Raw genomic sequence first — 26669 nt, 5'->3', positions numbered from 1 at the left:
AGTCGCAGAAATCTCCAGAGAAATCGTGGGAAGTTCCTGATTTTGTGCCGGAACTTGATGTCCAAGAATGCACCGGCTTAAGCTACGCAAGCTACGGCCCGGTTCCGGAGAATGAACCGGCGCCGGCGACGGCCTCAAAACAGTACTATCTTCATTTAAAGAGAGGAGAGGCACGTGAAAGTGATGAAAACGCAAACCAGCTTTTCCTCCTCGTTTTGCCACTTCAAAGTCAGCTCATTAATCTCCGGATCCTGTACGTCCCCCAAGTAAGACACTGCCACCGCCGGTTATAAACCCACAAGCTTCATACGCAAGGATGCCACCCTCTTCTCCAATCTAACGCGTGATTGACCTTGCAGCTTTATCGGATGCTTTCCCCGGTGAACCCCCATTGAAGTTTATCTCTCCAGAAAACAGCCGACGTCATACAAAAGTCGGTCTCTTGTTTGAAAGGGGGAAACATGTGCCGGGCTGGCTTTCAAGTCCCGGGCCGGCCCTGACACTACCGAGCCCTCTATAGTACTCACCAGTTTCCGGATTCATCGCTGAGCTATAAGAAATGTTTCGCAATGGACTGATTATTGCTGATTGTGGCTGTATATGCAATGTCATTGCGCATTATATGCAGCCGGCCTCATAAGTTGCAGACGGAGCCAATGCAACATGGCATGATTATGCGTCACCCTCAATATGCAAGTCAAATAACTTCAAGTAAAACATGTCAATTCTCATCCTAGCCTAACCCATGCTCGCTCTAATACTCCTGATGATTCATTCCAATTCCTCAGTCCGGCCCTGTCTATTGTCCCCCTTGACCGCCCATCTCTATTATACCGCCCAGAGACTCGACGATGAGGGCCCTTGGCCTGGACTTGCAACTTCCACCCACTTTTCTTTTTCGCTAGCGGGTCTAACTCTGGTACTATCCGCTCTCATGATATAAGGTTGATTTCTAAAGGTATTGCTGCCTCTGAGGCAATGGTCTCTCCCTCATGGAATCTCTAACCCTCAAATAGATTCGAGACCCCCTCCAGTGCATCTGGTGTAGCCCGACGAGCCACATTCATACCTGATCGCGTCGAATCCTGTCCTGACTGCTGGTCGCTCATGAATTGCTGCGCCATCTTGCTCCGGTTCGTTCTCTTGCGACTGGAACCACCAAATCCACTGCTCTTGGGGAGTTTACCCATCTCGGACACACTTACACCCTTGAGATCCTTAAGCAGATCCAAAACCAGAGCTCGCTGCTGGCGAGTATGCGCACCAGGCTTGGCCATGTACGTCGACAGCCGGTCCAGATCCGCCATGTTCACATTGGGTAGTGAGAGAAGTACGTCCCTAGGTGACGACGTGATGGGGCTATAGTAGACAACAATTGTTGCAATCAGCGCGGCCAAGTCCTTCTGTAGTTCCACAAAGTAAGGCTCATGAAACGATGTGATGCAGGCTTTTAGCACATCGAGCGAGATATATTCCCGAATAGCCGAAGATATTGCTGGCGGAATAGGAAACCTATCTGTCGCAAGATGTGCTTCCATTGGGCTTTGTAGCACAGACTTGGGTAACTGGCCATCCACAAGATGAAACTCGGGAACCAACGATATGAACAATCGCAGAATCATGGTACAGCACCTGCTGTCACGCACTCGAATACCGTGGGTGCAGAAGACAAGCAAAGGCTCTACAACCTCCTGATGGGTGAGACAGAACCTCCTAAGGCTAGGGTAGTCCTTCTCTTGATCAACTCCCGAACTGCTGTCTCCATTCTGAATCGGCCCATCTAAGGAGACTGTTAGTTCATTTGCTCTTGACAAACCCGGAACCTCCTGGAACTTACTAGGTTTGGTGGGATCGAGGAAGTCGGCCACCATCAATACCGCCGTGTAGGTCACTTGTCGAAGAATACTCTCCGCTTTCATCTCTTCCTTGAGACCAGCCTCGCCATCTGCAGCCACCTCCTGCTGGCGCTGCATCTTTTCCCATTCCCCGTTAATCTTGGCATCCATCTGTTGGAAGCATGCCGCCAGCAGCTGCGGAAGAAAATGCTCTCGGCAGTCAACAGGGCAATCATCAACAAGATATCTAACCAGATTCAGCAAATTACTCTGCTGATGTGTAGACAACCAAACTGAGTCTGAGAATAGGGCCTTGGAGAGAGGCGCAGAGAGTCCCTCGAACCCGTAAAACTGCCGTTCCAAGCGACTCATGCAATAAATGATAGCATAGGCAGTTTCGCGAACAAATCGAACCGATCCCCGGATAGTTGAGGCGAGACCTTCCATCGTGTTCTTCTTGTCCATGACGCGAGCATAGAAATCGTCTTTGCTGCCCTCGGAAATCCCGGCTTGCCAAAACCGATCGCTTAGAATTCGGTGAACAGTCGACAATGCTTCGCCTGGTAGTCCGACCCAATTGTCAGGTTTGTGCGACGCATGCGCATAAGTCAGGAACTTGAGCAGATCGGCCAAGATTTCTGGGAATCCGTCTTGCCAGAGAGCGTACGAGGCCTTGAAAGCATCTGACGACTTATCGAGTCTCTCGACTGAGAAGGCCAGAAAGCTCTTGGTCGAACGAAGCGGAAGAAGCTTAAGTCGTTCCTCGAGCTCGTTCTGAAGAGCAAGTCCTTCAGCGTCGAGTTCCTGCGAGCCCCAATCCGCGATCTCATGTGCTCGGCGGTTGGCCATGTAGTTTTGAGCCTTGTCTAGTCCCAATAACTCACAGAAGCTAGCGTACGACTCCAGAGAGTTGCGCACGGTCTCGGTCTGCCATTGGGCCTTTACAGGATCGATAAATTCACGCAGCTTCTGAATCTTGGCCTGAGCATCCACACTGGTGGCTCGGTGTCTGTGAAGTGGTTAGCGAGCTATTGCTGTGTATCGTCATTCGTATACTGACATAATGATGAAGAGAAAGCTTTTGTAGGCAATGGAGCGCTTCTCATCAAGCGATCCAGACGACATCATTTCATTGACTTTGCTCTCTATTTGGTCATACACACCCTGCGAAGTAATTAGATCGGGCCTCAAGACCAAAGTTCAAATCAACTTACCAGCAGATGATCTGGCATCTCTGACGCCAATCGCTGCAACTCAATCATACTTTCACCCTGCAGGTCTTTAATAGCGTCGTTGAAAGCACGGTATTCTGGCTGGAGAGCTGGCCAGGTCATTAAAATATGTTCCAACACCTTCAACATGAATGTAGCGTTCTTATTGAGCGCGGTAGTAGAGAAGTAGACAAGCAGCTGAAGGGTTCGCTTCCGAATCATGGGATCCTCAAAGCTCATTTCGAGCAGCTTGTTGCACCATGACTCCAAATTGGCTTCAATTTCTGGTCCCTGTTGTTGATGCTCTTGGGGCCGGTGCTTGCGCCATTTGGAGTACCCCTTTAGTGTGGCCTCAATGACTGTGAATTGAGCATCGACGCGCAGGACCGGCATGGAGTGCTTGAAATAGTTTTGCTTGTCTAAGGGAGGCTGGCCGTCATATAGATGCTGTAAAAGATCTTCTGTGCGGCCGAGAATGTGTTGAATCGCGTCAACTAACTTCAACTGGACAACAGCCTCAATGATCTGAGAGCTATATCGGCGATAGTTGCCCAAGAAAGCGTGTCGTTCAGGGACCGTATCTGTATCCTCCATGAGGTAGAGTAATGTCGCGTCTTGAGTATCCTCTGGGAGATTCTCGAATCGAACCAATCTCGAACTGCATGTCTCCAGCAGGGGTGGGATGAAGGCGGAAACAAGCCCGGTTGGGCCAATCAAGCGGTTACTGAGGAGCCGCGTCCATGTGACAAGTACAGGAATAGAGACCATCAGGCTCTGATGCTGCACAACTTGTACTAGGAGCGCCAGGAAGTCTTCCTTGGCGGTGTCAGCAGGCAATTTTGCAAACTTCCTGTCAAAGTAGTCCCCGAGGCAAGACAACATCTGCGCAACAAGTTAGTATGGCTCTGAAACTATGCGCCATTCGAGATACCTCTGATAGCTTCTTCAGTGTCTGGTATTTGTCTTCGTCAACGTCCTCAGGGTCAACTGCAGACCACTCGAAAAGTTGCTTGCATAGTTGTATTGACCCGATTCTGAACATGGGGCCAACCAGATCCCGAAATTCCTCGTCGTTGAAGTTAGTTCTGCAATACAGAGCATGGAGACCTTCTAATGCAGCCTATGTTTTGGTCAGCGCAAGTCATTCGTTGACTATTCGAAATAAGCTACCTTTTGAATGGTGACTTGTGACGAAGCTAGTCCAGCACACATAACTTCAACGCAGCGAGCCGAGGATATAGCCTTTGGGATTGCCCAAGGCATGAGTGATAAGAACACAGATAGACCCTTGTGTATGCACATCTTGACATCCTCGTTGTCCTTGGGTGCCTGGGTTCAAACAGTAATCCAGAAACTGGGACAAACGGCTTAGCCAACCATCATCGCCATATCGCACTGGAGGACCAGGCTGACGGTTAGGGAAGGCCTCCACTAACACCGCGGTTGGAGTGAAGATCTCAACACAAGCCTTACTCAACACGCCTTCCCGCATGGCGACAACTGAGTCGTCCCCAGTGAAGACTTCATCAGAGAGATTCTCGAGGACAAACATTACGAGTTCCTTATGCACTGGGGAATCGGCAATATCCCATAGTTGATAAAGCATAGAGTCCATGTCCATCCATTCAGCGCCCCAGCATCTCTTGGCGACCTCAACCCAGAGCTGGGCGGTCTTATTTCTGATATAAGCTGGATCCTCCTTCGCGATGGCTTGGCCAAGGCTTAATACCCATTGTCGCAGGGCATCCGTCTGTTCTAGGGTGTACGTTGACCATCGGTACCGGATCGCATGCTCTAGCAGAGAGAGGGCGTAGTGTCGAACAACGGGGGATTGAGCCTTGTCGGAGGCGAGGTTATAGCCTTGCATAGGGGCTTCGTCGAATCCCTTGACCTCCTCGAGGAAATCCTGGGCTTGCCTACGGGCATCGTTGGACGAGTACGGGCTATGGACGACCTCAAGCGCCTGGTGGATTTTGGTGAGCACTTGAGATTCACCACCAGCGCCAGCCGAGGGCATTGAGCTCCCGTTGGCTGCCATGTTGGTACTTTCGTCTGGCGGATCAATACGCGAGCGATGGATGGCTGGCGAATGTAGGGTTCACGGAAAAGCAGAGCAGAGCAGAGCAGAGCACGGGAGCGAAAGCGCTTGTTCTACGCAAGCCTTGTAACGGAGATCTGGTCACGGAGAAATATCTAGGCCAGAGCCATGGAGATAGGCAGAAAAGGGCGGATCGTCGTTGTCTGCTGTTTGGGGCTCACGGTTCGAGGGTTTCGTTTGCGACGGCGGGAGCAAGATGAAGCAGATAGCGAAGCAAGCAAGCGAAGAGCCGGAAGTGACTGGGGGGAGATGGTTAGATGCAAATAAGCAAAGCAAATTATTTTTCCAACAAAGGCGGTGAAGAAGAAGATAACCCGAGAAGAAAAGATTGGTCACAGTATCAAGTTACTTTGGAGATGGTGAGAGTGAAAGCCAAAGTGAAAGTGGTGAGAGGGAAGTTAAGTGTTGGGCTAAAATTCAGAGCTCTCAGGCTGAAGAGAGCCGAGAATGATCAGTGAGCGAGCCTAGACCAGCTAACATAGTACAGCCAGCCATTGGTGGCGGGGCAGCCCCATTTGAAACAATTCACCTTGCACACCTCATGCATGAATTTAGAACTGACAAAGAACTATTAGGGCGATAAAGTGAGAGCTGAATCAGAAAAAGAAAACACAGCCATAAAATCTCAATGGTTCCCTCCGTACAGTCTTGGGTTCAGGCTTCCCTGGAGCATCACAAAGAGAGCATCAGTATGTGGCTCCGATGGACAACTGTCAACTTATTTCTTACCGTCCAATGTATCAAGTTCCTCATGCATGTCCACGGTGACACTTACAGCTGGCCCCAGTCGTTGTTGGGGTCCTTTGTTTCTATGTGGTTTAACCTCCTGTCTGACAGGGGCCCGGCCATTAACCATGCTGCAAGGCTGAAAAGGAGATCGATAGGCTTTGATTCTAGCTCACGTCACTCCTATAGAGGGGTTCAAGATCATCATGCCACTACCCAATTTCGTCTATTTGCTTTAGTTGCTGTTATAAGTATCGTACATTTCTTGGCCCGAGATTTGAGCCGTTGAAACATGATTATCCAAGGCAGAAGTGTACTGACTGTACTGATAAGTGTATTGAGTCGCAGAATATCGCCTACTCAGCCAAAGAAACCCATGAGTTTATTTTGTAGACTGGTCTGAACTGGTGCTGTTTCAAAAGTGATGAGATTGAGCTATACATAATTTCGTGGCATGAAACTGCGTGCACTCTTACTCTGAGTCCTATTTGTTGGCTGGCGCATACTGCCAGAGACAGAGCAGCTTATCATAGAAGCTAGTTGATACACACCGCACAACATCAGAAGGCTCATTATGCCGAATAAAGTCACTTCCATAGTTCATGCTCTTGTGTTCTTCAAACCTCGCCAGAATCTCACAACTCCAGTCCTTGTCATTCTTGACCTCCAGATCCAAAAGTCTTGCGCCTGCATGCATGCATGAAGCGAGGATCCTCACTTTTATAGACCCTTTAGAATCTTGCATTTTGACCAGATCCAGTCGCCAGACACCTCCTCCTAGGTTTTGCTCAAGCACTAGCTCGACCTTTTTCATGCCATATGATTCGTGCAGGTCGTGTATAACGAAAACACGTAGATGGTCGTCATAGCTGCCTGTCACAACTACTCTGCCTGAATTTTTTGTGGGTGGGAAAAGTGGCAGAATTGCTGTGACCCCTGCATCATGTGCCCCCTTGATAGTTGCGGGCGAATATGGCTCTTCGCACGGGGAATCAGGCTCACTTGAATTCCAAATGCAGGACGTGTAGCGAAGCATGGAGTCATCTCCACCGCAATAAGCTGCGACTTGGGCCTTATCTTTAGTTGACTCTGGTGTTGCGGGTGAGAATGCAATGCACCAGGCCTCGAGGGAATTGGCAATACTGAGATCAGCGTAGTTCTGAGTGATGCGGTACTCTTCGTCCAAATGTAGTATTCGAGCAGAGCCTGTCGAAGTTGTGAGACCAATCAGATCTGGGACCTCAGGATGCCAGTTGCATTGCAGGAACAAGATATCTTCTGGAATATCGTCACATCTGCTTGTTGCTATATGCTGTAAAGGAGCTGAGGGATTTGCCTTCGGGTCAAGCTTGAACACAGCCAGTGTCCCAGTGCTAGATACTACAGCCATAATATCCTCTCTGCCTTTCTGAGGGTGGAATCGGAGGTCTAGAATAGCTGAAGGCTGCGAAACTGTCTGAACTAGATGACTATGATCATACGCGTCAGCTACCAATTAGGCCCCAGGAAAATGAACTTACAAGTCGTCACCAATGACATTGAAGACTAGCAAACTCCCATTGCGGCTTTGTGGTGTCTTAGTCGCGGTTGCAGTATCAGTGTCATCGTTGTTGTCTGTCTCTTTTTGGGCATCACCATTTCTTTCGAGGTTGTAAGTTCCCACCACGAACAAGTTAGGATGCAGATTACAGAACTGGATACAACTAGGAGGCAGATCCAAGGTTAAGGAAACCTTTGACGAAACGATTTTGGAATCATCCATGGGTAATGTTGGATATTGAAGTGATATGCAGGATTTGACAAAGGCCAAAGCAAGCAATCAACAGAAAGCAAACGGAGTTCAAATGGTGGGGTCTGCTTCTTTAGTTGTTATCCATTTTGTAGGGTGAGACTTGAGAGGTGCGATGATCGCCAAAATACACAGTTGGCATCTCAAATACCAAAGAATTCTGCGAAGCACCCAGATATTTAACTACCAGAGGCTTTATTACATACAGTGGCTGACTATTTCCATGATCAACTTGAGGCGGAATCTACGTTGCAGGGTATAAGTTACAGGCCTCAAAGCTTAACTGCCGGACTAGCGCTATCAACGCGAACTTGCTTCTGCGACTCCATCCCCTCGTCTCGTCTGGGGTATTCATCTCCTTACGTCAACACGCGTGTTTCTTTATTAACTTGACACTTTAACGGATAGGACGGCTGAGGCGGTGATTTTGTTTCTTACATTTACAACACTTTCGCCTTTAATTTCTGCTTGTTGCGCAGTTTGTGCTCCTGCTCACAAAACCAACAGTTCCAGCGCCATTGCTGATTAACACAAGGCTCTGCTTTGTTCTGACTATATCCTCCTCGAGTTCAACTTAAATCAACGTCATGGAATATTCCGATGATTCTGACTTCTACGGTACGCCCCACCGTTGAATCAAACCCTCATTAGCTTACAGTTTTAGGGGATGATGATATGGTCATGAACCTTAACAATCGTTTACAACGCTTCGATGTTCAGAGCTGGATGCTCGAGCAGCAGCAAAGCCCTGGAAGGCCTATTCCTGACAAGAGCATCGTTGCCGAAACATCGCATCTTCACAATCCCTATGCTGGGGTAAATTATGCATGGCAGCTTACCGAGACCGTAGATCAGTTCCTCGCACGTCTCCCACCCAGGACAACAGACATCACGGAGGATACGCCTTGGATTTTTATTTGCAATCCGTATATCCCCCGTGTTGAGAAGTCTATGGGGCAGAACCAACTCAGTAAAGGTAATGAAGATGAGGCTCCCGAGGAAGAAGGCAGCAAGACTGCGCTTGTCATGGAAGGTGGCCTAGAGAGACTAGAACTTCTCTCCAAGTTCAAGGACGGACTGAAGAAAACCAACAAGGTCCTTGCAACACAAGAGCGAGATATTCGAAAAGAAATCAAGAAAGCCTCAGATGATATACTGCACCTGGCGCACGCTGCCAAAGTCCGCGCTGGCAAGGTTTGTATCGAGGATGTCTCGCCAAAACACGACTGACACTTAACAGTGGATGTTATTCTGCACACCAGCAGAAGTAAACGACGTGTGGGAGATTGTCGCGAAAGCGACTGCCAAAAACGAGCTTGGCATTGCTGCAAAGGTTGCTCCACGACCAGCCGATGAGGATTCTCGAAAAGATCGACTCATTTGCGTGTACACGACCGATTTCGCAGACAAGGCCGACGTTGGCAGGGTGCTTCAGAAGCTGCGAGAGCTCAGATTGGTTGAAGCTCGAGGAAGACCTATCTACTATAAGCCAGGTGAGTCATGGTTGGTATTGATGTCAATAAAGTGAGGCTGACGCAAGTCGATAGATGCATATACGTACATAGGGATATCCTCTGGGAATCCCTGGGGTCTGAAAGCGTCGATCTATAAGTCATCTGACATCTTCCAGACCTGACGACGCACAACAAATGACTCATCTAGCCAGGCAGAACAAGAAGGAATATTTCATCCTATACGGAGGATCAAAATCAAGAATCCGAGTGCATAATATAGAGAGAAGCAAAAAAGAATAGGATCGTATCGTCATGACCTTCATAACCAATATCCTAAACGCCGGTGATTCCAAAAGATGCTAATTCCGCATGACGCTCAAATGCTGTCGCTGACCTATGCCCAGTCCGTCCGTGTCCACCAAAGACTTCCCATCACTGAACCCCGTAGAAATGCTATAAACACCCATGCAACCGTGAAAGCTTATACATCGATGATTTCAAGATCATTAGCGCTGGCGTCAAGGTCGATGTACTTAAGCGGCAGAACAAGTCGATATGCACTATTGCCATTGAGGTAGTATCGGTGTAGCTTTTTAGTGCGCAAGAAACCGAGCTGTTCGTACAATCGCATAGCAGCGACGTTGGTCTCTTCAGTTTCGAGGACAATTTCGTCCGCATTACGCTTCGTCATGGCGTCGATGGCCTTCTTGACGAGGGTTGTTGCAATACCATGGCCACGGAAGTCGGAAGCAACGGCCAACATGGCGATGTAGCCTCTTCGAGTGGGGTTGGAGTGTGAAGCATGGACTTCCAACTTGCACACTATAACACCGATGAGAGATGAGTCGACTGGGTTCAGTGCCTGAGGACTATTGTCAGATATCTGAGAATCGACTCGAGAGTGAATTGGTCTTACCATGAAGCAGAGATGTGCCCACTGGCACAAGAAATACCGATATACATAGATGCTATAAGGCTCACTCAAGTCCTTTGAGATCAATGCCCGGATAGCGGGTAGATACTGAGCCTCGAGGGCATGTTCGTATTGTACGTAGCGTAATTCGCCAGGAAGGTTGTCGATTTTGGTAGGGGCCATGGGATTGTGGGGGTTTAAAGTAAATAGAAGAGACCAGACTGATTCTGGGCAATCAGTTATACTGTTGAGAGCTGTGGTAGTAGAGTTGAGTTGAAGTTGATGTTTGGGTAAGATCTTAGATATGGGCGTTTAGAGGTTTAAAACCAGATCTTGACTTGACACCTAAAGAGGGGCAGGCAGAAATGGAGACTCAACCCGGTATCGGTGTGAGGGGTAGGTGATAGTCTACAGGGTGTCAAGGAGGAAAGGAAGAGGCACTTCAGTTCAGGTCCAATGGACAAGAGTCATTAATTCAAGAAAGAGGGTGGGAAGATCTCAAGATTTGAGGCTGGAGGTGGCAATATGCAATGCATTGGAGGTATCACAGCCAGCGCCTCCAACAGTAATTGCCAGGTTTGGTAAACTGCACCAAAGAATTGATGCACATGGCCACGAGGGCAAGGCACGCAGGGCCGTTGGCAGGGATTCTGCTCTGCTGCAGCAGCAGCCAAGGACGCTATTTTAGAGCTTTTTTGATGTTTTTGTGGAGGGGGTGGGGGCATTGGAGTAAAAAGGTCCTGCATGGCTCTGGCTATTGCATCGTTAACAGAGTGGTCCGATCAAGCCGATATAAGCGATGGACAAATGCGTCTTTATGTAAAGTCAATTTGAACTAGGCAAAGGGAGAGACATGGAGAAAAGGTCTGTGTTCTTCCATCATTTGGAGTTCAAGCATGTGATAATGCCAGCTCTAAACTCCATAGCATGATATATATCCCTTCCTCGTGGAATGGAATGGTTTGATCTCACTACCTAACCCTTAAAGAAGAGAAAGACGCTTGACTCTTTTATCCCTTTGTAATTTCGGCCTCTTCCGTTTCATCCCCTCGGCACTTTAAGATAGCCTTATCTTGGCTTTGACGTCAGGTTCCTGCCTATCAGGAACGGCAAGCATGTCCTTTGAATGAGCTCCCTCCCTGGACACTTGACAATTTTCATGTGATGCACGCGACTCCCAAACATGGCGCAACTCTTTCATAATTACCATGGTCCGTGGCTTTGATGAAACTTCCATTATCACTCAACAGACATTTTCTCACGTATTAAATTAGATCAGTCGGTATATTTACTCTACAACTTCCGCTGACAGATGATACGATTCTTTAGACTTCGGGCTTTGCGACCACCCCGTTTTTTGTTTTAGATTTAGAGCACGCGCCCACCCGCACCTAAAGTAGGTGTCCATGGGCGTCATAGCTACGAGCGACATTTCTCAAAACTCCAACAATTTCCCTAGTCTATCTTGGTCGGGTTCTTTTTCCTCCCAAACAACTGAATAAACAAGACGACGCCTCCCAGAGGCTTGTTCTTGGGTCGACAACATGGCGAAAAATCTGCGGCGCCGAAATGTTCAGGGTCAAGATGAAGATACGAAAACGAACGAGAGCAACGATGCTTCGAGGGAGGAAAGTTCAGCGACCGACCCGACAACGCACGTTCGTGTTGTCGAGCACGCCGTTCCAAAGACCCGGAAGCGGCGCAATACCTTCATTTTCTTTCTTGGTAGTTTGTTTGGAATAATCGCCGCCGGGTTTTTCGCTTCCAGCAATGATCTTATCGACCTTCCCGAGTTCACCGACTTGTCCATGGACAACCTATTAGATGCTCTGCCAGCTGGATTGGTCAGGGACATACGCGATCTAATCCAAGGCGAGCGCGACTTTGCAGAATCATATGAGCCTTTCTCTGTCGGAACCAAAGCACGAGCTGAAGGCCTTGAAGCATACCATCCCATGATTATGATACCAGGCGTTATTTCGACTGGACTCGAGTCTTGGGGAACCGCCAATATCTCAAAGGCTTACTTCAGGAAGCGACTTTGGGGAAGTTGGACCATGATGAAAGCCTTGGTCATGGACAAGGAGGTCTGGAAGAAGCATGTGATGCTCGATAAGAGGACGGGACTTGATCCGCCAAACGTGAAACTAAGAGCTGCCCAGGGTTTCGATGCCACCGATTTCTTCATCACAGGTTATTGGATTTGGAGCAAGATCTTTGAGAATCTTGCTTCGGTTGGCTACGACCCGACAAACTCCTTCACAGCTGCTTATGATTGGCGCTTGTCCTACCCTAACCTCGAGGTGCGAGACCGATATTTCACCCGACTCAAATCACACATTGAAGTTGCGCTGGAGGTGGACAACAGAAAAGTTGTCTTAGCATCGCACAGCATGGGCAGCCAGGTCTTGTTCTACTTTTTCCACTGGGTGCAATCAGAGAGGGGCGGCCGTGGTGGTCAGGACTGGGTTGAGCGACATGTCGAGGCTTGGATCAACATTAGCGGATGCATGCTCGGGGCAGTCAAAGATTTGACTGCTGTACTGTCGGGTGAGATGCGCGATACAGCTCAGTTGAACCCCTTTGCGATCTACGGCCTGGAAAAGTTTCTGAGCAAGGAAGAAAGGGCTGAAATTTTCCGTGGCATGCCCGGTATATCATCTATGCTACCCATTGGTGGCAACGCCGTCTGGGGCAATCTGACATGGGCCCCAGATGACTTGCCAGGTCAGAATCGTTCGTACGGATCTTTATTGAACTTCAGAGTCGGGTCGAACTGGACAACCCCTGATCGTAACTTCACTGTTGAGGAGGGCTTGTCCTACTTACTCAATACGACTGAGGATTGGTACCAGGATCAGCTCAAGGGCAGTTATTCTCGTGGCATTGCCCACACTATCGCCGAAGTCGAAGCCAATGAGTTGGACCCCAAGAAATGGATCAACCCTCTTGAGACCCGACTACCACTTGCACCTAGCCTCAAAATTTACTGCTTCTATGGTGTCGGGAAGCCTACAGAGCGAGGATACTATTACAGGTCCCCTGACCAGCCTCTGATGACGAATCTCAACATCACCATGGATACGGGCTTTACCGAAGGAGACGTCGATCACGGCGTTATCATGGGTGAGGGCGACGGGACTGTGAATCTCCTCAGCACCGGTTACATGTGCAATCATGGCTGGAACATGAAACGCTACAATCCAGCAGGTGTCAAGGTCACAGTCGTTGAAATGCCCCACGAGCCAGAACGTTTCAACCCTCGAGGAGGACCTCGTACAGCTGACCACGTCGATATTTTGGGGCGATACAACCTGAACGAGCTGCTACTGCGGGTGGCTGGTGGAAAAGGTGACACGATTACGAACTATGTTGTCAGCAATATTAAAGAATATGCATCTAGAGTCAAGATTTATGATGATCACCACGAAGAGAACGAGGAGGAAAAGAGGAAGTCATAGATTGAGTGCCTCACAGCGTTTTTGGTTGCGGCCTGGGTGGTGTTGAGGTATTTGGTAATGACTCTGCTGTTTTTGGCAGCGGTTGTTGTCTGGCGTTTGGGAGCATTCACCTTGTATGTTTTGCTTTGGCTTGGTATCCTCAAACCCTGATGCCAAATAGGGAGATCAAAGAGGGTCGCTTAATTTGTATTAACTCTGAAAATAGCGAAAGTTTAAAGATTATAGAGAATTCATCTTGTATCTGGTTATACATTCAAGGCAACAACTTTGGTGGAGTGTGATTCAATCATCCGTCCAGCTGGTATCTGATCAGACTGTGGCGGTGCATATAACAGCGATCGTGACATGACAGTGCTAGCCACAATTGTTTACAGTAACAGGGATTCATAGGCAGTGTTTACATGGGAACAGATGTTGATGTAAGTTAGTCCACACTCTGTTCTGTTGTTACTGTTGCTGTGTGGTCCGCCAAGACAGCGCTCTACAGGCCTGGATGAGGTCACGGTACAGCTAAACGGGCTTATAGCAACAACTGAGTTCCCGACCCCGCCACCTGAATTCTCGAAACACAACCACAGCACAAACTTTGGCTTCGGCTTTGATATTTATTGCTTCATCTCAGGTTCTGGTCTCGTCACCTCCAGGAGATGACCACTGCGCTCGCGTCTATCCTTGGAAGCCATTGTCAATTGGCCCGTCGTCTCGTCGTATCTACCCAGCGCAACATCCCCGACCAGCTTGGTATCACGCATATCCAGTCTCAGCAGGACTCGATGCCTTGGTCCCTGTACCCTTACGGAAACGAGGATCATGGCAGATTTCGAAGAAGCTTCTTACTCTCATGAGGAGGACGAGGAACAGCTATGGAGTGGTGAGTTTTGCTACAAGGGTTGCTACAATAAAAAAAGGACACGGAATGGCTGACATGATTGATCTTTTGTAGAACTTGATAAGTGCGTTTCAAGCAAATGCGATTCCCACGAAACGATCGACGATGCCCTGCGCACATGGATAGATTTAACGACACGCCTCCGCGACCATCTCTACGAATCTCAGGAAGAAGTCGTTACTTGCACGCGGATGCTTCTCGCCAGCGATCTATTCCAAGCCAACAAAGACTATGTTCGCACCCAGATTATCTACAGCTTGCTTCAGGAAGATGAGGCTGGGCCTTTGCACGCTATTGTTTCTCTTCTTCTCCTCGACGGGTGCCAGGATGAGACCATGTTCCCTCGCATGGTGAACGAGGCTTGCTTCCCCCGACTTTTGGAGCTGATCAATGGCCGCCGAGATCAGGACCCTGGTCTGCATCGCCTTCTTCTGCAGCTTATGTACGAGATGTCGCGTATGGAACGACTTCGAGTCGACGACTTGACTATGGTGGACGATGAATTCGTCCATTATCTTTTCGCATTGATTGAGGAGTTGTCTGACGATGCGCATGATCCTTATCATTATCCTACCATTCGAGTTTTGGTAAGCAGCTTCCATCCCATCCTAGCTGCCATTGCTTATATAGACGCAGCTTGTCTTGAATGAACAGTACATGCTTGCGTCGACAGAAGTCGGCGATTCTGCTTCGCCCAATTCGCCTCTGACGAACCGCATTGTGAAGTGCTTGAGTCTTCACGGTGCCTCGTTCCGAACGTTTGGCGAAAACATCATTTTACTCCTGAATCGAGAAACTGAAACATCACTACAGCTTCTCATTTTGAAGCTTCTGTATTTGCTATTCACGAACAAGGCAACATACGAATATTTCTATACAAATGACTTACGAGTACTTTTGGACGTCATTATTCGAAATTTGATGGATTTGCCAGATGAAAAAATGTCCTTGAGACACACATACCTACGAGTTCTTTACCCGTTATTGGCACATACGCAACTCAGCCAGCCGCCTCACTATAAGCAGGATGAGATTCTGCGTGTGCTGAGCATTCTCCGAGGCTCGCACAATGTTCACTTTGCACCAGCAGACGACACAACCCTTCGTCTGGTCGACCGTGTATCAAAGGTCAAGTGGATAGAAGAAGCGCAGTCCCCCACGGTAGGATCCGGTGAGGCTGAAGTCGCCCGCAGATTCCTCGGTATTAGTCTATCACGCTCCCAAACCGCGAGTAGTATCAGTGTAAGCGACGTCGCGGCAGTTAAGGAGAAGCCGGGAGTGCAGACACCGAGTCGATCAGGCGATGGAGGCGACGTCGCTACAGATGATGGCAACGTCACAATGGCTACTCGACCCAAGAAGCCTTTGCCAGAGGTACCAAAACACCGCCATGGAGTACCATTTGCACAGAAGTTTGTCAACGGGGGACCGAAGAAGACACCCCCTAAGGCGCCGCCGCCGCGACGATGGGGACGGATGAAGACGGTTGAGAAGCCTCCTGCTGACCCAGTTCAGGAAACGGTACCGGAGCAGGAAGCGTGATACTAGTGGGCAACTTTTATTCTCCAGGACATGAACTTTAAAACAGTAACATCCCGCTGGGCGGTGGGCACCGGTCGATAACCATCACTGTGCGCTAGGGGAGACTCTCGGTTTGAAGATGGCGTTTGTGGAGCTTTCTACTGCACTTGGCTGGACACAAAGCATAAGGCATGGCGTTTTTGGGGGATCTGGGCATTGGTCTTGGTAATGGCTTTGGGGAGATTGTAAGTAAACCGCGGCAAGTCTCTTTTTACGTGCTACTGTGTATTAAGAGCATTGCAGCTTTAGTAATAGTGAAGAGAATGATAATTATGTCTGACAATGGCATGTGATGGTGGCATCATTGAGTGAATTGTGCAACTTGGCAATGTCTTGAAAGCTGTGATTGAGGAACGGTGAGCTGAAGCTGTCTAAGCCGTCCTCGGATGCCTCTTGTTAATATCCCTCAGGGTGGATGTCATCGGCAGTCACTTTACAGTGCCGAGCCGGGATGCGGCTTGTGCAAATCAAAGATTAACTCAGATTTCATGGAGTTTTGAGACGATTTTATCAAGATCCACAATCTCCATGCGGAGAAGATTGCAAAGTCCTTCCTAGTTCGAACATCTACGAAACACCGAAACAACAAGTTGCAGATCCGGGAGACGGCGATGCCGAGCAGATCTCAGCTTCAGTGGTGAAGTGGATACAGCCGTGAGGACGACAAGTCTTGCGATTGAAGGGGAGTGGCCGCATGTGAGATTGCACAGCCTGGGGGTAATGACGATCGTCGTTGCGTTGGGTTGCGGTTCTGGTTAGTGTGAGGGCATCACCATCACCAAAACCAAGATCAAAAGGGATGGACCCTTCTGGTGGCGTCCGTTTACGTCATTTGGTGGGGAAGGGTGCGTTGGAAAACTGGCTGCAAGCAGCTGAGCTGGGGTATTCTTTGGGATCGAGATACTTGCGAATACTTGCAGAAGCTAGAGCTGGAACAGGCACTAGAGATAGTTAGGGGGAGGTTAGTGAGACCAGTTCATGCCGCTAAAGTATCTGCAAGTACCGCAAATAAGCCCATTCGCCCATTCGGTGTAAGTGCCATGAGCTCTCTTGGCGTGCGACCAGATGGAACTCAATGCCCCCCTTCTCCAAGCCCATCAACTGCATCATCCATTCATAATAACAAACATCACGGCCAGTATCACTAACACAATCTACATCTGGCGCCTCAAAGACTTGACCGTGCTCTAGGCCTATCTTTGGCGCTTGTTGACTCAGTTGATTCCGACTACGCTCACTCTTTTACTTAGGTACAAGCTCCTCACTCAGACCGAGGCTTAACAGTAAGTATCTAGGTCTCCTTCGCTCTTTGCTTCACCATCACCTGCAACAACGGACTGGAAAGCTCCTCCATTGTGGAACATATAGGTCACCTTTGATCTTCAGTCTATTTCTATTACCCGCTGATTCTCAATCCTCTACTCCACAGTTTCCGCCCAAGCTCCTCCAAACAGAAGAAGCAACAGAGCCAAGGTACGCACGTCGTCGATTCACCATCATCATTGTCTCAGAAAGTTCCTCCACTGCGACGCGCAAAGGAGACGCTAGTCTCACGCTTTGAACCTCAAAAGGCCTCCAATCTAGTGCTAGCGGCAATCTGCCATCAGTGAGGTTGTGCGCCCATTGCGTCAACACCATCATCCCGCGAGCTCTACACCCTGATTTTTTTTGGTTTTGCGCAGGCTGCCTGCACAAGCTCGCCCAGCAACCGGTTCAATCCAGTCCAGGCCAACCCGACTGGAACCCCACCACTCAGTGCCTTACTGACTTTCTAGGCTCTAGGTTCCAGGCTCTTCTCCCCTTCCGTCTCGGGTCCGTCCCCCATCTCCTCGTGGTCCATTCCGTGGTTTCTGTTTCTCTCCGTTGGTCCTTGCTTGCTCTAGCTCAGGTTGTTAAACTACGGTACTCGGCTTGCGTAGTACTGTAGGAGAAATAACAACGCCACCTCCGCCATGGATCTACCTCCCTCTCACTCTCATCAATCTCAACCTTCGTCATTTCCCCAACAGGCGTCTTATCCATACTCGTACGGTCACGATTCTTCTCCAGAATCATCCTCAGCTTCCCACCAGCGTGCAACTGCTACCAATACCGCCGTCAACGCACACGCACAATCACATTCTCAATACGACGATACCTACAATCTGTCAAATTTGATTCACGCACCGCAACCGCTGTCGCAACAAGGGGGTCGTTTCACCGAGGAATGGGGTGCAGCACCGCGCGGGCCTTCAGTCCTCCTTGATTATCCTTCACCCAGCGCAAACATGCAGCGCAGCAATTCGGTACATAGCTTCGTGACTGGCGATGACCAGCAGCTCCCGGCTCGCCAGAACACCCTCAAGAAGAAGAGTTCCATCCGCCGAAATGGGAGCCTCAAGCGAAGTAGTAGCCGTCGCTCTATGAGAGCTGGCAGCGTTAAGAGTCTTGCCTTACAATCCTCATCAGACCATGATGAGGCGCATAGTGCTTTCTATTGCCCAGTCCCTACATCGGGCAACCCTACTGAGACACTCTCGAACCGATTCCAGAACTGGAGAAAGGTGCTCAAGGATCTCATCGCTTACTTCCGCGAAATTCAAAATCATTACGAACAACGCTCCAAGTCGCTCCTCAAACTCACCAATGTGGCTAACAATATCACTACCCCACCTGGTTTCCTTCAGTCAGCTGGAATCGATGATGCGCTCCAATTTCTACGAATTTACAACAAGAATGCTATCCTCGAGGCCAACAAGGCCAAAGAAATTGAAGAGGATGTTATTCTTGCACTGACGGGATTGAGGAGCGACCTCCAACAGAAGATTAAGGAGATCAAGAACCTTTCAGGCGACTTCAAGAACTCGGTCGAGAAGGAGATGGACCACACTCGCAAAGCTGTCAAGACGCTCAGCGATATTCTTGGCAGAAATGAGTTGGATGAATCTTCAACCACTGGCAAGCAAGATCCATACCTGCTGCGCCTAGCCGTCGACCGTCAAGTTGAGCGTCAGTTGGACGAGGAGAACTACCTCCACCAAGCTTATCTCAATCTGGAGAATTCCGGACGAGAGCTGGAAGCGATTGTTGTTGGAGAGATTCAGAAAGCCTACAACGCTTATGCTGGCATTCTTAAGCGGGAGGCTGACAATTCCTATAACGTCATTGGCGAGCTTCGAGATGGCCCTATTGCCATGCCCAAGGACCATGAATGGATGCATTTTGTGACTCACAACGACAAGTTCGTTGACCCAAGCATTCCGCTCAGGACCCCAGACCAGATTCATTATCCCGGACAGGACCATGAGGCAGCCCAGGAGATTCGAGCCGGATTGTTGGAGCGCAAGAGCAAATACTTGAAGAGCTACACAGCCGGCTGGTAAGCATTCGTTGGCAAAACGTCGTGATCAGAGAAGTTAACCAAGTTGCTAGGTATGTACTTTCCGCTACGCATCTCCATGAATTCAAGTCAGCGGACAAGGCGCAAGCCCCTATCATGTCTCTTTATCTTCCAGAACAGAAAGTAGGATCCCACTCCAACGAAGGAGGCTCTTCGAACAAGTTCATCCTCAAGGGTCGCCAAACGGGCGGCATGCACCGCGGACACACTTGGGTCTTCCGTGCCGAAAGTCATGACACTATGATGGCTTGGTACGAGGATATCAAGGCTCTCACCGAGAAGACTGCCGAAGAGCGAAGTCAGTTCGTTCGAAGCCATTCAAGAAGCCTTAGCCGATCATCCCGACGATCAGTTAGTAGCGATGGACTGGTCGACGAGGAGGACGAGGAGCCCTTCACGGCCGATACTGAATCATTTACCAATCCGGGACCAAGACAACATGAGGCGACTCCCCGGCGATCTCAAGCAGGTGGGCGGTTCCCATCTGATATCCAAGTCAATGCGCAACGTGGCTTACAGGCCCCTCATTCGCCTTCTAGTGTAAGCTCTGGCTTCCAGGACAACAGGGACCCCGCTGTACCACTGATTGTCACGGGTGCCCTTTCTGGTCCGGCCGCTGGAGAATCGGAGCAGAGCAGGGATGACCATCCAGGCTATGGGACTGTTCATCAAACGCCCATGGATGAGATGCCCTCGCATGCTGCAATCGCAAGCCAAAAGGCCCATTACGACGGTGTTAACCCTTATACGAGCGAGCCAGTCAACCAGACTCCCGTTGAGCCGGCACCCCTCCACCAACAGCAGCAGCAATACCAGTCACCGTATGAAACGCAGCAGCCTGTACAGCTGTCAGACTACGTCGATCAACACCATGGCCAAACCGTTGTTCCTGTTGTGATCCCCCAGGGTAAGGATGAGCGCGATGGCAATTTCGCCAATAGTGAACAACGCCACTTTGATGAGCAGCCTAACAATCATACTATGGAGCCACGAGATGAGCCATACGGTGGGTATACAATCAGTGGAGCTGGCCATGAGACATCGAACTATGAGCAGCCTTCATATCCTCAGGCGTCATATGACAATCAACCCAATCACAACTATACCAATGGCAATGCCAAGGGCAACAGTTACACAATGACAACTGTGGGAGAGGGCTTTCCTAGACTTGACGGCGGCGCAACTGAAGAGCGACGACCATCAACTCGAGGAGGCGAATCAGTCTATACAGAGCGTGACTCTGTTCTGCTCCAGACAGACGATGAAGATGAGAAGCCTGTCCCAATCCGACCATCCGGTAACAACCGGACTGAGAGCCATAACACCATCTCGAACCTGCATATTCCTGGCGGTTATCCCAAGAGCACTCCAGCATAGGATGGAGCATCAGTATTCGAGTTTTTCCCCCTTCGTGGGCCCTTTTTCGGTTTCCTTATTGTTAGTTCTATTTTGTTCTGATGGAGAGAAATGGTTTCGGAGGATGGTATAGCGTTGGTAAGAGGACTATCAGCGCTGGCTGACGGGAGGCGTTGGTCGAATGTGTTGACGGGCCGGTTATGGTACGGTTTGAAATGGGATATCCCTCGTTTGGCTTTGGTTTGGTTTTGCAAAATATTTACTTGGATCGATGTGATAAGATATCTTAGTCTGTTTCAATTGATTGAAAAGTTCAGCGCGTATCATGAGTTTGCTGTGACTTGAAGTTGACGAGACCACAAATCGCTGGCCAGAATAGATGTTCATTCACAGGCTCCAGAGTCTCCAAGCTTGTTCTATCAATTATGTCACCCGACTTTCATCCTTATCTGAGGTTGGTACATGATATCGGTAGGATAGTTTTTCCGCTCCATCGTGCATCAACCAATCGGGCCGCTCCAAGCTAGCTCCCGCCAGACCTTCGGTGGACACTCTCTTTGCAAAATTTCACACGGCAAAAAAAAAGTTCAGCATTCGACCTACGCGGAAACGATTCCAAAGCCCGAAAGAACGACCAAAACCCCAGCTACGGGCATCAACCGAAACAGAATCGAACGAGTAGTCGAATCGCGAAATCCTCATCTCTCAGATTTATATCAATTGGCGACAGCGCAAACTCGATAATCATGTCTTTCCGTGGAGGTTCGCGAGGACGCGGCGGTAGTGGATTTGGAGGCCGTGGCGGTGGTAGGTCTTTATTTCTTCGTTGCGTGGTTGATTTGGGGGGAATTGGCTCTTTGCGATGCAAGAGATGTCGAAATCATGCGAATTGAGGCTGGGATCTGGGAGTGATTAGCTCTAATAGCAGTGTTTTGCATGGATTCAAGATCAACTACTAACGAACTGTTTCTAGGCCGCGGTGGCTTCCAACAGCGAGACATGGGCCCTCCTGCTCAGATCCTCGGTATGCATATCATCATGTTCTGTCCGGTATCCCATAACTAACACTCTCAGAAATGGGCAAGTTCATGCACGCTTGCGAGGGCGAGATGGTCTGCGAGTCCATCAACCCCAAGGTCCCTCACTTCAACGCCCAGATCTTCCTCGAGAACAAGACTGCCGTCGGAAAGGTCGACGAGGTTCTCGGCCCCATCAACCAGGTCTTCTTCACCATCAAGCCCACAGAGGGTATCCAGGCCACCTCTTTCAAGGAGGGCGACAAGTTCTACATCGGTTCAGAGAAGCTTCTGCCCCTCGACAAGTTCCTTCCCAAGCCTAAGCCCCCGCCTGGAGCTCCCAAGCCCAAACGCGCCGGTGGTGGTCGCGGTGGTGCCCGCGGTGGACGCGGCGGCTTTGGTGCCCGAGGCGGTGGCCGTGGCGGTTTCGGCGGCGGCCGTGGAGGTCCTCGAGGTGGTGCTCGTGGTGGTTTCGGTGGCCGCGGAGGTGGCCGTGGCGGCAGCGGTGGTTTCTCACGAGGTGGAAGCGGCTTCGGTGGTGGTCGCGGACGTGGTGGCTTCAGCCGCGGTGGCCGATAATCTCCTTACCACGATGACGACTGCGGATCACTTCTGTTACTAGGGAGGATTAAGCCGACGCCTTGAACTGCTGCTGTAGCACTACGCGACCCACGAGAGCTGCTTGAAGGAAATGGGGATCGAAAACCATGGAATCTAGGAGGAGGGAAAGAAAGAAGAAAGAAGGGATTGACATGTATTTCTCTGGCGTTGGACGGTATCTGATTTTCCAAAGTGCTTTGCTTGGTTTGGCTTTCCCACATGGCTCTATATCCCAAATCCTGCGATTGCCATGCTCGTATGATACGGCATCGGATTGGAGTTTGTATGTACAGACACAAGAGGATTCAACGAAGAAGACAAGAGAGAAACCGAAAAGAACGGGCAACCTTTTAAACTTAACTCATGTGCTTATTGTGACATGTGTACATTTAAAAAAAAAAAAAAAAAAAAAAGAAGAAAATTATGTAAATCTCCTGTCCACGCTCACGGGGTATATACGAGGCTCAAAGTCTCTTAGCTTCTGGAACGCCATGCAAACAATCGAAATCACTCCCCTCGGCGTCTGAGTAACGCCGCGCACAACAGGCCAAGGGCCAAAGTAAAGGCCAGCCCTCCCAGTCCTAGGCCAAAGTATTGCGCATCTCGATACCCTCTCAAGGGGTCCTTGTCACTACTTTTCCCCATTTCCACAGCTCCCGCCATGCCCAGCCCTACCGAAAAGGCGAAAGCTGCTGCTGTATTGGTGATGCTGTTTGCGAGTCCCAGTTGTCCCTCTGGCACATCTCGTCCGAGCACAGTCGAGGAAGCGGGAACAATCAACACCATGTCAACTCCCATGAAGATGGCGCTGACAAATGAGTTGGCCCAATATGCTTGTTGAGTTGGAGCTGTCGCCAGGAGAGCCGAACTAATCAGGATGGCGATGGACGAGACCACCATGCTCAGCTGTGCTGTAAAATCACGGTTTGCGAAGGGCCAACATCCAAAGGCGATGATAACACCAACCACTAGTACTGGCACAAGAGCAGCACTCGTAAGAAGGGGACCCCAACCTCTGACAACTTCGATAAATTGGACGAAATACCATACCCAGACTCCAAATGCTGCTGATGCAGCTGTCACGAAGCCAAGAGTGATACCAGCAGCCAGGTGAATCTGCTTAAATGGCACCAACGGGTGACTGGCGTGTGATTCGAAGAAAGTGAATAGTGGTATAAGTATGATGCCTGCAATGATCAGGATGTACGTCTGGGGAGTATCCCATCCCACAATAGGCGCCTGGTTCCAGCCAACGCTGAACAAGATCAAGGCAGCGATTCCAAATACGAAACCCAATATATCAAGCCGCTTCCACAGGTTGCCTTCGAAATTGTAGACCAAGATTCTCTTTGCTGGGATGACAAGCACGCTTGAAATACCTAGGACTGTACATACCGCGGCCAAGCAGTAAAAGGCCCATGGCCACGAGGCGTAATTAGCGAACAGGCCTGTCATGACCGATCCAATGACAAAGCCGAAAGGGACAGAGGCATCGAAGAATCCCATCACAAGCATCTTGCGATGCCCAGGAGGATAAGCCCTCACCAGCATTCCGTGTCCATTTGGAATGATGAGTGCAGGGCCGATGCCTTGCATAGCTCGACAGAAGCAGAAGAAGACGGCTCCTCCATTTTCACTCGCCTGTACATACACACTGAGACCAGCAAGGAGACTCCAAAGGGCGAACCAAACATATCCAGCGATGAAGGTATATCTTTGACCACAGACGTTCCCGATCCGGTTGCCAAAAAGAGTGGCCGCACCATAACTCAGTGCATACGCTGATGTGAACCAAGCAAGGTGTGTTGTACGCTCTGGTTCGAAGAATGACTCTCCAATTCGTCGTGCAGATGTCAGTGTCTGTGCAAGACTGGCATATGTCAAAACCTGTGCCATACATATGACAGCAACAAAAAGGCTTTCGTTGGTCGCATGGTTGAACTCGATCATCCTGGCTCCCTCGTTCAGGGGCTTCCTTCGCAAACCCTGACTTGCGGGTGAAGAAGGATCTGGGTCGGATCCCGCACGAATGTGGGTGACCGTGCCTAGTGGGAGAGATCGTGTGCCCATGTCGGGCCTCAGAGCCATGTATTGGTGATGCTGTGTTGTTGCTCGGAAGGCTTCGAAGCGTCTGGCAGCTTGGACAAGTCCGCCATGGTTGACCGAGAAGTCCGATGGCGTTGGACCTGTAGTATAAGCAGGAGTTTCATTTGGGCGAGGCTCGGCCAGGTTTACTGGAACGCTGAATCGTGGAGGTGGTGTATGAGGTGTATCTAATCGCGGTGGTAGGTTTGGTGTTGCCAGTCGAATCAAGTCTTCTGGGACTTGTGCCGAAGTCTCAGCCATTTCCGATTCCATGTCTCCATCAAGGAGAGAATCTGTCTCGACATTTGGAGGTCGTCCTGGCATAAGTGATATAGGTATATAGTTGCTTCGACAAGGTGAAACGGGTGAAACAGTCATCTCTGATACACTCATCTGGCTCACTACGTCCATGTCTAGCAAATTCACATTCTGGGATATTTCGCTGACGCTTGAAGGGCTTCGGGCATGAGAATGCGAGTATAACTGAGAATTGGAACGAGAGTGAGAGTAATCTCCAGGCTGAGAGTGAAAATTGAGGTTTGTGTAAGTGGGAGCCGGTGCTGCTGGAGAGTAACCACCATATTGTTGTTGATAATGATGGCGAAAAGATTCGGTGACGGCAATCATGGTATCGGTGACATGTTGAACGGCAGAGTTAGATCGATTTATTTCTCGACGGGCCTCAGACTTTTCAGAGTCTTGTCGTGATACGCTCCGAAGCGGCTCCATTGTGAGGTTGGTGAAGTAGTCAGCAATGCCAGGGTTAGCAATAGTCGCCCCTCATGTCCTCGTTTGTAGATATTTTGGAAGTTGATTATGGCTGAAGGAAAGTAGGAAGATGCTATTAGTCAATAAAGCAGATGATCAAGGCTGCGGAACCATCTTAGCTGAATCAGAAATCATAATCAAAGAGAATCAGAAATCAAGCAATCGAGATATAGTCAGGGACGCTTGGGGTAATTAGTCGATGGGAAAGGCTGCGCTTACAGCTTACAAGGAGGGTAATAACCCATGCCTCAAGCTGTAAGTGGGCATGTCGGCTCATAGAATGGAAGCTCATCCATACCACTCCGTAAGCCTTCAGGGCTGACTCGCCCCCGCAGCTAAGCTTAGCTTTTAAGGCTCAGACTCTGGTTCAGGGTCCGGAGGTTCAGGACCTGACACTTCCATGTCTTGGCCCAACCGTTAGTTTTTGAACCGAGATGAGGGTGGGTAGTGTAGTGTATGGGTGAGCCAGAAATAGAATCATCGATCTTGTAAGTCGTCACAAACTGAGGGAGAAAGAGGCTTTCGCCTCTGTGAGGATTCTTGTTGGTAGTGATCTGCTTGTCACGATAATTAGTCGTCCTTTTGGTAACGTCTGACTTGCATCACAAGGTTCTGCATTCACATTGAACAAAGCTCAACTGGCAGGGGATGGGAGAGACCGGGCAGTTCAGAAAGTCGGTGATGCATTGACACAAGCGGTTACAGGGGTTCGCGTAAGAGTCTGGTTGGTCTATCGATCACGATCTTGTTGGTGATGATGGAGAAATGAAAATAGTGGTGTTGGTGATACGGTAGTGGAAGGCACCTCTGATCAAAGCGGCTGCGACCAACAGTACCTAGGTAGGACGACCATCAATGCAGCAAGAGGCAATCTGTACCACTCCTACTACCCCAGATTGCCTGTCAATGGTTAATGATCGTCAATATTATTCTCCCTCTTATTCCCTCAGTGCAGTGTTGCAGCATCATAGGTATCATCATCGGTGTAACCAAAAACCCAATTGGGTGTTATTCCTCTCATCTCCCGGCGATCAGATCCCCATCCTTGTCTATCATCAACAGCACAGCCACCCGTCACTCTCTGGAGCCCGTTAGTCCTAGCCAAGGATCCTTCAACAGCACAGCCTCAACATATCACAACCCATGTCTTACCCTGAACACGTTCTTTGGGTCTTGGGCTTCTAGCTGCGACGCCTCTGACAACATGTTTCAGATAGAGATGGCGTTGATTGGTCTGTATCAAGTTGGTGAAGACTCAAACTTTTAATCGTTCTGGTCTTTTTGTGAGACAAATTATGTGGTTTTCTCAATTGCCTCCACTTCATGAAGATCTTCTCCGCCGCCTCGTCCTCCCAGTCTTATTCAGTACCGGGAATTCGGCAACCAAGCCTCATCATGGTTTGTTGATCCACTCACCGCAGAGCCTCAGATTGTGCGTAGGCATCACGTATGGCTCTATTTTTGGTCATACCCAGCTTCCAATGCCTAGTCATTACATCTAGAAACAG

General features: G+C 49.5%; 9 protein-coding genes across 27 annotated transcripts; 5 read left to right on the top strand and 4 right to left on the bottom strand.

Moving 5' to 3' along the window:
* Positions 1-651: 651 nt before the first annotated feature.
* FOXG_19573 (uncharacterized protein) lies at positions 652-5604 on the bottom strand. Of its 8 annotated transcripts, XM_018399810.1 has the most exons (6): positions 4217-5604; positions 3978-4166; positions 3050-3928; positions 2896-2999; positions 1838-2844; positions 652-1780 (listed from the first exon to the last, which is right to left on the bottom strand). In XM_018399810.1, the coding sequence occupies exons 1-6, from the start codon at positions 4346-4348 to the stop codon at positions 1002-1004; spliced, it is 3090 nt and encodes a 1029-aa protein (XP_018244102.1). In that variant the 5' UTR covers positions 4349-5604; the 3' UTR covers positions 652-1001. The 8 variants fall into 8 exon arrangements, with proteins under 8 accessions (XP_018244102.1, XP_018244104.1, XP_018244108.1 ...); XM_018399812.1 differs by having other exon boundaries at positions 3978-5560; XM_018399816.1 differs by having other exon boundaries at positions 3050-4166; positions 4217-5560.
* A 583-nt stretch (positions 5605-6187) lies between these two features.
* FOXG_08131 (uncharacterized protein) lies at positions 6188-7786 on the bottom strand. The gene is made up of 2 exons (XM_018386900.1): positions 7391-7786; positions 6188-7339 (listed from the first exon to the last, which is right to left on the bottom strand). Exons 1-2 carry the CDS (start codon positions 7630-7632, stop codon positions 6355-6357), a joined length of 1227 nt encoding a protein of 408 aa, XP_018244100.1. The 5' UTR covers positions 7633-7786; the 3' UTR covers positions 6188-6354.
* Positions 7787-7969: 183 nt separating this feature from the next.
* Positions 7970-9713, top strand: FOXG_08130 (uncharacterized protein). Of its 3 annotated transcripts, XM_018386898.1 has the most exons (5): positions 7987-8137; positions 8195-8277; positions 8324-8853; positions 8900-9152; positions 9207-9434. In XM_018386898.1, exons 2-5 carry the CDS (start codon positions 8247-8249, stop codon positions 9293-9295), a joined length of 903 nt encoding a protein of 300 aa, XP_018244098.1. In that variant the 5' UTR covers positions 7987-8137; positions 8195-8246; the 3' UTR covers positions 9296-9434. The 3 variants fall into 3 exon arrangements, with proteins under 3 accessions (XP_018244097.1, XP_018244099.1, XP_018244098.1); XM_018386897.1 differs by having other exon boundaries at positions 7970-8277; positions 9207-9713; XM_018386899.1 differs by having other exon boundaries at positions 7970-8277; positions 8900-9713.
* Positions 8811-10641, bottom strand: FOXG_08129 (ribosomal-protein-alanine N-acetyltransferase). The gene is made up of 2 exons (XM_018386896.1): positions 10030-10641; positions 8811-9975 (listed from the first exon to the last, which is right to left on the bottom strand). Exons 1-2 carry the CDS (start codon positions 10207-10209, stop codon positions 9595-9597), a joined length of 561 nt encoding a protein of 186 aa, XP_018244096.1. The 5' UTR covers positions 10210-10641; the 3' UTR covers positions 8811-9594.
* A 295-nt stretch (positions 10642-10936) lies between these two features.
* Positions 10937-13761, top strand: FOXG_08128 (phospholipid:diacylglycerol acyltransferase). Of its 2 annotated transcripts, none has more exons than XM_018386894.1 (2): positions 10937-11237; positions 11301-13761. In XM_018386894.1, the coding sequence occupies exon 2, from the start codon at positions 11571-11573 to the stop codon at positions 13485-13487; it is 1917 nt and encodes a 638-aa protein (XP_018244094.1). In that variant the 5' UTR covers positions 10937-11237; positions 11301-11570; the 3' UTR covers positions 13488-13761. The 2 variants fall into 2 exon arrangements, with proteins under 2 accessions (XP_018244094.1, XP_018244095.1); XM_018386895.1 differs by having other exon boundaries at positions 11356-13734.
* A 166-nt stretch (positions 13762-13927) lies between these two features.
* On the top strand, positions 13928-16276 carry FOXG_08127 (uncharacterized protein). 2 transcript variants are annotated; one of them, XM_018386893.1, is made up of 4 exons: positions 14012-14358; positions 14431-14963; positions 15013-16142; positions 16201-16256. In XM_018386893.1, exons 1-3 carry the CDS (start codon positions 14298-14300, stop codon positions 15916-15918), a joined length of 1500 nt encoding a protein of 499 aa, XP_018244093.1. In that variant the 5' UTR covers positions 14012-14297; the 3' UTR covers positions 15919-16142; positions 16201-16256. The 2 variants fall into 2 exon arrangements, with proteins under 2 accessions (XP_018244092.1, XP_018244093.1); XM_018386892.1 differs by having other exon boundaries at positions 13928-14358; positions 15013-16276.
* A 748-nt stretch (positions 16277-17024) lies between these two features.
* FOXG_08126 (uncharacterized protein) lies at positions 17025-21060 on the top strand. 7 transcript variants are annotated; one of them, XM_018386890.1, is made up of 4 exons: positions 17025-17240; positions 17387-17430; positions 17733-19315; positions 19369-21060. In XM_018386890.1, the coding sequence occupies exons 3-4, from the start codon at positions 17910-17912 to the stop codon at positions 20711-20713; spliced, it is 2751 nt and encodes a 916-aa protein (XP_018244090.1). In that variant the 5' UTR covers positions 17025-17240; positions 17387-17430; positions 17733-17909; the 3' UTR covers positions 20714-21060. The 7 variants fall into 7 exon arrangements, with proteins under 7 accessions (XP_018244090.1, XP_018244086.1, XP_018244087.1 ...); XM_018386889.1 differs by having other exon boundaries at positions 17061-17240; positions 17387-17568; positions 17740-19315; positions 19369-21013; XM_018386891.1 differs by having other exon boundaries at positions 17070-17240; positions 17740-19315; positions 19369-21013.
* Positions 21061-21240: 180 nt separating this feature from the next.
* On the top strand, positions 21241-22729 carry FOXG_08125 (H/ACA ribonucleoprotein complex subunit 1). Of its 2 annotated transcripts, XM_018386883.1 has the most exons (3): positions 21241-21499; positions 21666-21716; positions 21767-22729. In XM_018386883.1, exons 1-3 carry the CDS (start codon positions 21439-21441, stop codon positions 22285-22287), a joined length of 633 nt encoding a protein of 210 aa, XP_018244083.1. In that variant the 5' UTR covers positions 21241-21438; the 3' UTR covers positions 22288-22729. The 2 variants fall into 2 exon arrangements, with proteins under 2 accessions (XP_018244083.1, XP_018244084.1); XM_018386884.1 differs by having other exon boundaries at positions 21478-21716; positions 21767-22668.
* On the bottom strand, positions 22379-26144 carry FOXG_08124 (uncharacterized protein). The gene has a single exon (XM_018386882.1). It carries the CDS (start codon positions 25120-25122, stop codon positions 22816-22818), a length of 2307 nt encoding a protein of 768 aa, XP_018244082.1. The 5' UTR covers positions 25123-26144; the 3' UTR covers positions 22379-22815.
* Positions 26145-26669: the final 525 nt, after the last annotated feature.

This window comes from Fusarium oxysporum, chromosome 4 (genome assembly GCF_000149955.1).
Source record: "Fusarium oxysporum f. sp. lycopersici 4287 chromosome 4, whole genome shotgun sequence".
NCBI classification, from domain to species: domain Eukaryota; kingdom Fungi; phylum Ascomycota; class Sordariomycetes; order Hypocreales; family Nectriaceae; genus Fusarium; species Fusarium oxysporum.
The sequence above is the reverse complement of the archived record's forward strand: the minus strand, read 5'-3'. Positions and strand labels throughout refer to the sequence as shown.

Bases quoted from the DNA above. Each gene is read 5' to 3' on its own strand.
- FOXG_19573 (XM_018399809.1), bottom strand. From the start codon at position 4,348: ATGTGCATACACAAGGGTCTATCTGTGTTCTTATCACTCATGCCTTGG. The intron at 3,000-3,049 runs GTAAGTTGATTT...ATTACTTCGCAG, and splicing joins AGATGCCAGATCATCTGCTG to GGTGTGTATGACCAAATAGA. The intron at 2,845-2,895 runs GTCAGTATACGA...ACCACTTCACAG, and splicing joins AGCTTTCTCTTCATCATTAT to ACACCGAGCCACCAGTGTGG.
- FOXG_08131 (XM_018386900.1), bottom strand. From the start codon at position 7,632: ATGGATGATTCCAAAATCGTTTCGTCAAAGGTTTCCTTAACCTTGGAT. The intron at 7,340-7,390 runs GTAAGTTCATTT...GTATGATCATAG, and splicing joins AATGTCATTGGTGACGACTT to TCATCTAGTTCAGACAGTTT.
- FOXG_08130 (XM_018386897.1), top strand. From the start codon at position 8,247: ATGGAATATTCCGATGATTCTGACTTCTACG. The intron at 8,278-8,323 runs GTACGCCCCACC...TTACAGTTTTAG, and splicing joins CGATGATTCTGACTTCTACG to GGGATGATGATATGGTCATG. The intron at 9,153-9,206 runs GTGAGTCATGGT...GCAAGTCGATAG, and splicing joins ACCTATCTACTATAAGCCAG to ATGCATATACGTACATAGGG.
- FOXG_08129 (XM_018386896.1), bottom strand. From the start codon at position 10,209: ATGGCCCCTACCAAAATCGACAACCTTCCTGGCGAATTACGCTACGTA. The intron at 9,976-10,029 runs GTAAGACCAATT...AATAGTCCTCAG, and splicing joins GGGCACATCTCTGCTTCATG to GCACTGAACCCAGTCGACTC.
- FOXG_08128 (XM_018386894.1), top strand. From the start codon at position 11,571: ATGGCGAAAAATCTGCGGCGCCGAAATGTTCAGGGTCAAGATGAAGAT.
- FOXG_08127 (XM_018386892.1), top strand. From the start codon at position 14,298: ATGGCAGATTTCGAAGAAGCTTCTTACTCTCATGAGGAGGACGAGGAA. The intron at 14,359-14,430 runs GTGAGTTTTGCT...GATCTTTTGTAG, and splicing joins CGAGGAACAGCTATGGAGTG to AACTTGATAAGTGCGTTTCA. The intron at 14,964-15,012 runs GTAAGCAGCTTC...ATATAGACGCAG, and splicing joins ATCCTACCATTCGAGTTTTG to CTTGTCTTGAATGAACAGTA.
- FOXG_08126 (XM_018386890.1), top strand. From the start codon at position 17,910: ATGGATCTACCTCCCTCTCACTCTCATCAATCTCAACCTTCGTCATTT. The intron at 19,316-19,368 runs GTAAGCATTCGT...CCAAGTTGCTAG, and splicing joins AAGAGCTACACAGCCGGCTG to GTATGTACTTTCCGCTACGC.
- FOXG_08125 (XM_018386883.1), top strand. From the start codon at position 21,439: ATGTCTTTCCGTGGAGGTTCGCGAGGACGCGGCGGTAGTGGATTTGGA. The intron at 21,500-21,665 runs GTAGGTCTTTAT...AACTGTTTCTAG, and splicing joins ATTTGGAGGCCGTGGCGGTG to GCCGCGGTGGCTTCCAACAG. The intron at 21,717-21,766 runs GTATGCATATCA...TAACACTCTCAG, and splicing joins CCCTCCTGCTCAGATCCTCG to AAATGGGCAAGTTCATGCAC.
- FOXG_08124 (XM_018386882.1), bottom strand. From the start codon at position 25,122: ATGGAGCCGCTTCGGAGCGTATCACGACAAGACTCTGAAAAGTCTGAG.